An 11,353-nucleotide genomic window follows, 5' to 3' on the forward strand; every position below is an offset into this window, starting at 1 on the left:
GCTCCCATCAGCCAAATTGTTGGATCTGGTTGGTGAAGACTGACAAGTCTTTGTATGAGAGATCCGGTGTGTTGTCTTTATAAACCCAGATATGGCCCCTGGAATATAGCCGCACGTGACCAGTACATGGAGATCCATGGAGATCACTGGTCCTCACTGCCCATGGAAAACTGCAAGGGGGCCGATACAAGACCATTCATCTGGCATAAGAAGAGAGCAGCACTGGCCGGTCTGATCAGATCTGAAGAGCCAAGATTGGAGTGAGAATAAAATGTCTCGTGTTAGATTTCAGTGCAGTCGGCCCGGTTTCCTGTAGTAAATATTTACACATTTCCCTGCAGCAGTTTTGTGTTACATAGGTTGAAAAAAGACAAAACTCCCAAGTTCAACCAAATATCAATCAAATTATTTTTAATCAAACATGTTCCAGATATAAAACGCCGGGTACAAGATCTCCAATGGGGGGAAAAAAAAATTCCTTCCTGATCCCATGAGACAATCGGATGTTCCCTGGATCAGCAGTCTGTTATCTATAAATCCTTAATCCCCAGTTATATTCTGTGCTTCTAGAAACCATCCAGCTTTTTCTTAAAGCAATCTATAGTAGTTGCTGAAACTCCTTCCTGAGGGAGCCGATTCCACATTTTCACAGACCTTACAGTGAAGAATCCCTTCCTTATCCGGAGCTTAAACTTCTTTTCCTCCAGACACAAAGAGCGCCCCCTTGTGCTTTGTAATGACATTACAGTGAATAATGGGGAAGAGAGTTCTCTATATGAACCATTTATATATTTATACAGGGTGATCATATCCCCCCTTATACGTCTCTTCTCAAGGGAGAATAGATTCAGTTCAGCTAATCTCTCCTCATAGCGGAGCTCCTCCATTCCTTTTATTAGTTTAGTTGTCCTTCTCTGCACTCTCTCCAATCCCACAATGTCCTTTTTGTGAACTGGGGCCCAAAACTGGACTGCATATTCCAGATGTGGTGTGAGCAATGCTTTGTACAGGATTATGTCTCCATCTCTGCAGTCTCTATAATTTAATCTAGTTGCCTGAATTTTGTCATGTGTACGTTACAACTCATTCTGCATCATTAATATTATTAAACAATATAAAGCTCCAACATATGCAGCGCTGTACAATAAATAGGGGTTGTAGAGATACAGACTGTGACACAGGAGGAGAGGACTGCCCTGAAGAGCTTACACTCTAGCAGTAACATAGATGTAAATGTTCATCTATCCCTTTAATAGGGATTCCATCCTTGGATCCCCAGGGCTTCCATTTATAGAGACGAATGCCTTGGCAGATATGGCAATACACCTTATCGTACATTGCCAGAGATTTCACCCGGTATTAGGTGACAAATCAGCTTGATAGATATTTTCTATGACTGGGACATTTATAAAACTACGAGACACCCCAACACAGGGTCAGCGGAGGATAGGACGGTGCCGATGGATTTGCTGGAGATCCGGGAATGTCCCTGTAAATGGTGGCCGGCCAGAACAATACAAGTTTAGTCATCGGATGGATGACGGAAATAGCTTTGTATTGTGTGCGCTCCCCCTCCCTAATCACACAGCATTTGGTGCTACCCACAATATATCTGCCGGGATTAGTGGGGAAATATCCTGAGCCGGTATCAAATATTCCTGGGTTCAATGGGAAGGGGAGGGAGGTTCTGTGACCGACCCTGGGAAGAATATAAAGCGATGGACCGAGAGATCTCCGCACAACAGACCGATCGCCTCTGCCATGGAGAATCAAAAGGTTTTCTTTGACATCACAGCCGATGGGATTCCACTTGGCCGCATTATAATGGAGGTACAGTGTGATCAATGTCCGCTTTATGTTATCCTGGGGGGGGCAGAATATCCAGGGACGCCCGGCGCTGTCCAACCATCACTTGGTGTCAGTAAAGGGCTCCAACGTAACCAAAAATCCAACTTATCTGGGGGGGGATCTCCAATCTGATCCATTTATCACCCCCGAGGACAGTAGTGTGGGGCTATTAGAGGCTGCCCCATAGACACGAGATGGTCATTATTAATAAACAGGATTTATATAGCGCCAACATATTACGCAGCACTGTACATTAAATAGGGGTTCCAAATGAAAGACAGATACAGACAGTGACACAGGAGGAGGAGAGGACCCAGACCCGGAGAGCTTACAATCTAATAGGTCATCTAATGTTGAAAAGCACCAGGTGATGTGGGGAGTGCAGATGCGATTGGGTCCTGGGATTGGGCGTCCAATCACCCCCAATCTATGGTTAGTATTTGATGTTTTCTTTGGAAATGTATTCATTCCGATGACAAACAAATCGGGGATGGGGGGGCAATTAGATTTATAGAATGCTGTGTAAAAAAATAGTATCACACGACCTTCCAATCACAATCTATAGGTCAGTGAGATTTGGTTGTATTTGTGTCCGGATGACGGCCAATTCTCATCACTCGATTTCAGGAATCGGTCGGTTGCTAGACTTGGGGTAGATAGAGAAATGTTGGTGATCAGAAATAACTCAGAAAATGTGGAGTCAGCAATAAGCCAAATGGGGAGCGGGGAACGGGGGGGGGGGGAGGGAACGGTCCCTGACCTGACGGCTCTGTTATTTGTATTATTATTATTAATAAACAGGATTTATATAGCACCAACATATTACGCAGCGCTGTACATTAAATAGAGGTTGCAAATGACAGACAGATACAGACAGTGACACAGGAGGAGAGGACCCTGCCCCGAAGAGCTTACAATCTAGTAGGGGGAGGAAGTATCACACAATAGGAGGGGGATATGGAATGATATATGACGTGCTGCCCTTGTTTATAGCACTGTGGTTCCCATGACGCACTCCTTCCCGTGTGTTACACATGTTCACATGTTATGTATGATTGAGTGAATTGGTCACAGCCATGGGTAAAATTCATGCCCACAGCTGGCAGCATTTCCATTGGTTGTCAGGAGCAATTCTGCCCCACGATGGGCTTCCAGCCAAACATCAGCTGAATGGGTTCAACTCCAACCGTCTATGGTGCCCTTCATATGAGAAAGAATTCTCAGCCTTGTTGGGTTCAGTTTGCACCTCAAATCTCACAGAAAGCCCCGTCGCTTCATTGCCAACATGGAGCCGCCGTTGGGAGGGTATTGGGTTCGATCCCACTTTTGGTTCCATTCCATTCAATTTGTAATTTCTGCAAACTGATGTGGAAAGTCAAGCGAGTTTAAGCAATAAGCCAGGTAAATATTGTGTCCCCGGACCCAACGTACCCAGCGGGCAGAGTTACCCCAGTTACCTACTCCATTACCCTACCAACACGTTTGACTTGAGCTGTGCTTTGGTGCTGAAACCAAATATCTATTTCCTAAAGTTACGCCTTTTGTATCCAATGCGGATTGTAATGATATCTTATAAATATATCCGAATTCTGTGTCCACCCCAACACGCTACATGACACACGCACATGAACACGCCTGACACTATCCAACATGGCGGAGGATTAAGAGAGCCATCCCAATGATCCAAAGAAAACAGAGATTCAGGGGGCAGCTTTGTACTTTGCACCTGAGTAACACATTACTGGGCCCCGGGGCCGCTATTAATAGCTCTGCTGGCCGGGGCATTGATTAATAGCCGGAGGACTCTATGAAGTCAAAGCCTCACAAGCTCAACCCCAAATCTGCAATGCAGAAAATGCCCAGCGCATTAATGCCCCTAATACGAGGAAAAAAATAGATTTCATTCCTTCGGCTCAGAGATTCTCCATCAGGGAGGCCGCTTAATCCTGGAAATAATAGAAATAGTTTCTGTGACGGGATCAGAGAGATGACAGAATGGGTTGATACCTCTTGTATCAGTTACACTAATAAATTGTCAGCTCCTGGGGACAGATCGCCTTTTGTATCATCCGGCATTGGCCCCGGCCCTGGGGTTCTTGTATTGTGTGTGGGGAATACAGCGTTACTGTCTGTCTGTATCATCATCAGTCGGTGGGGGAACCAGAAGGCTCAGCAATACCTGATCACCATATTCCTCGTATAATAATATATAGGAGAAGTCCTGATCGTTGTTCCCAAAGCAGCCATTTGTCCTCTTTATGGGGGTCCCTGGGCACCAGCAGGCACCTTGCCCATGCCACACCTATGCCCTCTTGCAGCTCCTCCCACCATATTGTTATTATTATTATTAATAAACAGGATTTATATAGCACCAACATATTATCCAGCGATGTACATTAAATTATGCCAGGTGTCACATTACATACAACAATTGTGCCCTCACCCCATATCGCCACCTAGAGCCTAGGTATTACACTGAATTACCAATCAATGAACCAACCAAATCCGAGCTTTTCTCTGCCCAATGATTCTTCTAAAGGGTCCGGTGGCATTGCCTGGGTGGGTCCAATTCTTCTTTGGGGCAGCATTTGCCAGCACAGTGCCATCCAAATATCAGGCAGACGCTGGCATGGCCACCATTGGCTCCTGTAGGCAAATTTAGAAATAAAAAAGTAAACGCAGCCAGACCCCGGGGCTTATATTGTAATCTGCACCTGGGATGATTGTTTAGTTTGGTTGTTGGCTATGGCCCTTACAGAACTCCACAAGCACGGTGGAAATGTTTGATTTGTTAGTATAAGCTTTAATAAATCTGCCCTCATGCCCCCCCTTCATTAAAACCCTCCCCTGATATGTTGGTCAGCACATACATGTATCCTGCGGCAGGGGTCATGTGACAATATACGGTACAGATCGGTATGGGGGGGTCATGTGACAATATACGGTACAGATCGGTATTCCATAGAACAAATGGGAATTATCCCTACCACACATGGGAATCATCACTACCACACATGGGGCTCATCACAACCACATACGGGATTCATCCCTACAATACACGGGACTCATCCCTACAACGCATGGGGCTCATCCCTGTAACACATGGGAATCATCCCTACAACACATGGGGCTTATCCCTACAACGCATGGGACTAATCCCTACCACACATGGGGCTCATTGCTAAAACACATTGGATACATCCCTAGAACACATGGGACTTATCCCTACTACACATGCGGCTTATCCCTACAACACACAGGACTCATCCCTACCACACATGGGACCCAACCCTACAACACATGGGACTCATCCCTGTTACACATGGGACTCATCACTACCACACATGGGGATCATCCCTACAATGCATGGGGCTCATCTCTGCAACACATGGGACTCATCCCTACCACACATGGGGCTCATCCCTACCACACATGGGGCTCATCCCTACCACACATGGGACTCATCCCTACCACACATGGGACTTCTGGTGATAAGCTCCTGGCACTCGCCATCTCAGATTCTTCACCTTCTGCAGTACTGACACTGAAAAGGGGCAGAAGTGCGGCTGGGTGACATTACCCTAATTTTTGGGGTAAATTGACCCTTTATAATATTTTTGTGTATATTTTGGGTTGACAGATGAGCACTCTGCAGGATTTTTTTCCTTTATTACACCAGAAGTGACACTGATACTGAATCCTTCAGGTCCCCCTGCTGGTGACTTTTGGTTTTGTTCCTGCAGAGTAATTTTTGCTGCTGGAATTTTCTGCACTTTGAGATGTGGAATGTTTGTGTCTGCAAGTGTCAGTGTGCAGTGATTTCCTCTGCTGGCTGCTGATATTCAGCTTCAGGTCTGTGACAAATTCGACCCCTAAATCTGTCATTCAGCCCCAAATAAATAAAGCCGAATTCACAGACGTTTGGAAATCAGATTCTGTTCAGACCCGTATCCTTTACCTGTCCCTGACAAATACGGCTCACCCAATCAGGACTGTGACTGAGGCCGCCATCATTTTCAGCCAATCACTCAGCCTTAAGGTGTGAGAACCCCTTTATTTAAGAACCAGACCCTGGCTTGGGGCCCTAATGCAGCAAATGGTTATCATTGGATCCAATGGGTCCGTTCATTATTCTGTACCTGGCAGGCGTTAGGAGACGGCAGCATTCCATGCTTCATGCAGGAGCCTTCCCCCTGCCTATTGGCTAATAAAGCAGAAATACAGTCACCTTATTGCCTATACATTGATCCTGCCAGTCCCAATGTCATTCATCTAACAACCCCCCTCTATCCACAGTACACAGGGGCTGGCAGCAGCCATTGTGGATGTGAAGTCATATGCTGTGTCAGGGGTGAGCTGTATAAGTCAGAGAAGCATTCTGTGCATAGAATTAGTGAGTAGGCCACCAAAAAGCTTCATCCTTAGATGGGTGCAGGCCTCAGGGGCAAGTGAAAGCACTCAATACACTCAAATATAAACCGATCCAAATACAAACCCAGGTACCTACATTAACCTGACAAAAACATGAAAATTACATTGACTCAAGTATAAACCTGGGGCACAACATGCAGCCATCACTGCCAATAAAATGCCAGTAAAATCATTGTGAATAAATACATGCATTATGTGCTATCTTTCAAACATTTAAAAGGTAAAAACTTAAAATCACATGTAGGCAGTCTGTTTATTATTTCCCCCTCATTTACAGGTTAAAGTTTTTTGTACTTGCCAGTTGGTTATGATTGGGCGTTTCTTTTAAATTATTTTTTGTGCATTATTGCTGGTTACCAGTAGATGGCGCTGTGTCCTCATGTAAGCTTTGTCACAAGCAGTTTGTCTTTGACAGCTCTGATCTGTCAATCCAGAGACAAATGAAGTCCCAGGACATGCCACTAGGTGTCACCCTAGTATAAGCCACGTTTTTTTTTTCTAATGTCATTTTAAAGGCAGATAAGAAAAACTTGGTTTATACTCGAGTATATACGTTATTCATTTTAAATATTTCAGGTATCTTTTACCGGATTCTGTTTGTAGAAGTTACATTGATAAGGCAGATCTATGGGAGTAGAGGGGATATTTTCACCATAGTTAGGCTTCAAGCCATATCAATCAGCCGTCAATCTGCCTAATTGCCAACATTCCCCTGATCAGCCATGGGAACCATAGTCCTTTACAAGGACAGAGGGAACAATTTAAAGTAATATAAAGCATGGCACCAAATGCCAACCATAAAACACAACAAAACCCAAATATAGACAAAGGCTGTAGGTATAAAGCTCGGGTCTATAACTGCCCCTCCTCCTCCAAATGTCACCACTATGACCCACTATTAGTGTAGTGTCCAGGCAGCCCCCCCCCCCACCACAACCTTTACATGGGCACTGACCTCTCACAATGATGATGTCAGTTATCTTGCTATTATAAATCGGGTCCTATGGGCAAATCACAGATGGCGAGGGTTGTGTCCTCTAAATTTTTTGGCTGAGTATAATCTGAGTTGCAGTTACTGAGGTCTGTAAGCAGAAAAAAAGGAAACAGTCAGCAACCAAAGCCTATAGCGCCACCTTCTGTCTGCAAATGATAAATAAAAAATATTGAAAGGCAACATTTTATATTGATTTTACCTAAAACATAAAATCTTTATTTAATATACACAAAGATCCCCGGCATTTCATTCTTGTATGATAATATTCTGCACAGTGATTTGTAGATTATTTGGCTGCAATGGGCGGAATATTCTCATTGTAGATGTGAGCATTGCAGTGCACTGGCTGACCTCTGCTTCCATCCTTTCATAGCTCCGGTTTGATGTGGTGCCCAAGACTGCAGGTAGGACATTCATCCGGGTCCTGGTGATATGAATACATTTCTCTCTGTGTGACTAACACAGTGTGAGTGGCTGCAGGATTCACACAATGTGAATCCTTCTGATTTACCCCCAGATGGGATCCTATATATAAGGTGCACGCTGATCCTTACACCCCGATTGCACTAATAATGGGTTGCTCAATATGATTGAATGGATGGCGATGGCCATATACCAACCGGCAATATGGAGAACGTGGAAGATTCTGGTAGTGATACACAAGGCCACCTAACAGATGGGAGCTTTGGGTGGAGGAACCTTTAATGTGCTTTGTGTGCCCTGTGTTTAGTTTGTCGCTTGTTTTCCTCCATTCACTTCATTATTACTTTTCACTTCTGCAGAGAACTTTCTGAAGTTGTGCACTGGGGAGGTCGGCTATGGCTACAAAGGCTGCACCTTCCATCGTATCATCCCCAGCTTCATGTGCCAGGTCAGCCCATATTGTATTCTTATTATACAGGATTTATATAGCGCCAACATATTACACAGCGCTGTACATTAAATAGATGTGGATGCTGCGCAGGTGACAGGACCTGGAAATGTTTCCTTCCTTCCATTACATTTCTGCAGACGTTTGATTCTCTGCCCAATATTGCAGTTTTGGATTTATTTAGGAAATGTTCATGTTTTCCCTACCAGCGAATCCATTATCTTCTCCCTGGTCATTGCCACTTATATCTTTACTATTTTTCCATCCTAATTCCAGGGCGGTGACTTCACCAACCACAATGGCACTGGAGGGAAATCAATATACGGCGGTAAGTTTGAAGATGAAAACTTTATTCTGAAGCACAGCACCCCTGGGGCCCTCTCTATGGCCAATGCGGGGCCCAACAGCAACGGCTCCCAATTCTTCATCTCAACCATCAAAGCTGATTGGTAAGCCGATGGATAGTATAATAAAATGAGATAATTCAGATTTGTAATCCAGAACGGCCCGGGCAGGGGACCATAGGGGATGGCAAGGGACATGGTGGGGGGGGCGATGCTTTCAGCTCCCAATATTCGGAGACTTTCTAAAGGAAATGTAAGAGTTTGCCAAGGTTTACCATACAAGACATCAATGTGCATTCTGGATCTGCAGTCTGACTAAGGGACGTCGCCCCTCCAGTTCTCTTGGATTTTTCCTTTTGGCACTGGCAATGGATCTCATTTATCTTCAGTAACAGAAGCCAAAGATATCAATCAAATGGAAATATTTAGCTGCCAGTAATTTGTAAGATTTGAATCTGGTGAGGAGATAAAGTTACAATCCTGTTATCTCTAAATATAAAACCAGAACGTTCAGGCAATGAGCAGTTACCCCTCCACCCGTATATGTCCGCTCATAATATAGACAGGTTACCAAAGTATCCTTCAGACTTCTGCTCCAAAACCATACAGATGCCCCTATTCAGCTGATATGAAGGTGAAAGCTGCTTCACCGGTATAGTGCAACCACACAGCCAGAAGGGACTTCCCGGAGCCCCTCCACAATCCACCAAAAAAGGCTCCCAAACCCTCCCATTTACTTGAATGTTGTTGAGTCTGCAGAACGGTGCAATTAACTGCAAGTCTGAAATGTCCCTAAATGTCCCTTACAATCTAATGTCCCGACCACCCCAAGCTGGTATTTTTTGTATGTTTTTGTGATATGGGATGTGGGGGGGGGGGGATACAAACTCCATGCAGATTGTGTCCTGGCCAAGATTTAAATGCTTAAGTCTGCAAGGCCATAATGCTGCACATCCAGCATTGCTCATATATTTCATTCTTTTACCCGAAGGCTGAATGGGAAACACGTGGTATTTGGTAACGTGGTGGAAGGGATGGAAGTGGTAAAGAAGATGGAAAGTTATGGCTCCAACAGTGGGAAGACCAGCAAGAAGATTGTGATTTCTGACTGCGGAGTCCTAGAAGATTCTCCCTCAGCTTGATCTCCACACAGATCTAAAACTCTCCACCCTAAACACCGCAATAGAAAAGCTGACTTCACTGACAACATGCTTTGTCACCCAAAATGTCTCAAATGATTATTTTATGTCACAGCGTGTGATCAGATCATGTCAGCAGCTTCCCTGCGCCTGCTACCCACTGCCCAATCCGTCTGCTATATACACCACAGCCGGCGGATTCTGATGGCGTGTGAATCACATTCACCGCTGCCTTTCATGTTTTCCCATTTTTTGCTGGAGCGTTCTTTGTAAGTCAACTGTTTACTTCTGGGAAAGCAAGCTCAGGACTCTTATGTCAATTTCATGTTTGTTTCATGTTCAAATGTCCGATTAAACATATGAAGGAAATATATTTCTGTTTGTTTTATAAGCTAGATCGAGGTTACTTTGCCCCCCCAAGTGATGACATTGACGGTCACAATGACCCCTAACATGGCAGCACATGAACTCTCAGTTCCTGAAGGTGATTTGTTGGAAGCAGGGAATCTGACAACGGCCCAATTGTAATAGGTGAAAGATGTGTCAGAGCGCCTCCAATATGGCCGCCTTGTGGGGTGTCCCAGGTATGCGGTGCTTGGCACCAACCCAAAGTTTGCCAAGATAGGACAACCGGGGAATTGGCAACATGGTCCTGGGTACCCATTGTTGCACAGGGAAGGTTGATATTCCTGCCTGGTCCAATCACAAAAAAACAAACATTTGTAGAACACTCAAAGCGTAGCTAAACCCCAAAAACCTAAATGTTGTATTTTGCCTCTTCCCAGCCCCCCTAATGCCTTGCCTGATATTCTTTTATTATTATCTATTTAGGCTTTTTGTCTGTCCTGTGTTGGCTTCCTAATTGTCATACCGGCCTATGATATCATACAAATCTCCTCTCCTTGTCCCTTCACATAGGTGGTGGGGAATACAGAGAAAAATCTTACAGCTTCCATTACTGCAGCTTATTCGTTATCCTCCGGGATTAACAACCGTTTCACCTTTGCGGGGTGTCTGTAGGGGGGTTGGTGGGGTCATGGCTGGGTTATTAAAAAATATCAAAGTTCAGCTTGAAATGCTGAAAGTCTCAGCGGACGTAACAGAATATCAGAATTCATGGCACAGAGTTCTGACCAGAGACCCAAGGAATGACTGAAACCTGAGGAGCTATGCAAACAGCAATGTTAGAGAGAGGGGGCAACTTTCATTAGGGGACTGGGGGGTAACTGAGCCCAGACTGATATCAGACTATCATCTCCTCATACTGAAAATAACCACTGACCCCTGAGACCTGGCCTTTTATTCCTTCCATTGACCAGCAATGCAAGGAGCCCTCTGTTATATAATTCCATAGACTGAGCTGTATTGCACATTGTGCTGATCCCTACACTTTGTACTGTGTTATACCTTACAAAGTCCAGACACCTGCATTCTGTGTGCCAGATTGTACAAAATCCGGAATCTTATACTCTGTGCACCACACTGAGCATTATCCTGACCAATCACTCTGTATGCCATGTTGTACAAACTCTTGACACCTGCTCTATCCATGTTATGTTGTACTTACTTCTGACTCCTGAACTCTGTATGCCATGTTGTAGATACTCCTGACACCTGTTCTATGTATGTTATGTTGTACATTCTCCTGACTCCTGCAGTCTGTATGCCATGTTGTACATACTCCTGACTCCTGTACTCTGTATGTTATGTTGTACATACTCCTGAC

General features: G+C 44.6%; 1 protein-coding gene and 1 long non-coding RNA gene across 4 annotated transcripts in view; one reads left to right on the plus strand and one right to left on the minus strand.

Moving 5' to 3' along the window:
• LOC140324813 (uncharacterized) overlaps positions 1-11,353 on the minus strand; it is a 47,377-nt gene that overhangs the window by 22,536 nt on the left and 13,488 nt on the right. For 2 of the 3 annotated variants that reach the window (XR_011919573.1, XR_011919574.1), the window contains exon 4: positions 7,235-7,361. This is a non-coding gene — a long non-coding RNA (uncharacterized lncRNA). Of the gene's footprint in view, positions 1-7,234; positions 7,362-8,587; positions 8,944-11,353 lie in introns of those variants that run through there. The other variant, XR_011919572.1, reaches the window with a different exon arrangement.
• Positions 1,659-10,000, plus strand: LOC140324811 (peptidyl-prolyl cis-trans isomerase-like). Its single transcript, XM_072402931.1, has 5 exons — positions 1,659-1,830; positions 7,647-7,677; positions 8,056-8,144; positions 8,421-8,593; positions 9,480-10,000. The coding sequence occupies exons 1-5, from the start codon at positions 1,762-1,764 to the stop codon at positions 9,628-9,630; spliced, it is 513 nt and encodes a 170-aa protein (XP_072259032.1). The 5' UTR covers positions 1,659-1,761; the 3' UTR covers positions 9,631-10,000.

This window comes from Pyxicephalus adspersus, chromosome 2 (genome assembly GCF_032062135.1).
Source record: "Pyxicephalus adspersus chromosome 2, UCB_Pads_2.0, whole genome shotgun sequence".
In the NCBI taxonomy this organism is placed as follows: Eukaryota; Metazoa; Chordata; class Amphibia; order Anura; family Pyxicephalidae; genus Pyxicephalus; species Pyxicephalus adspersus.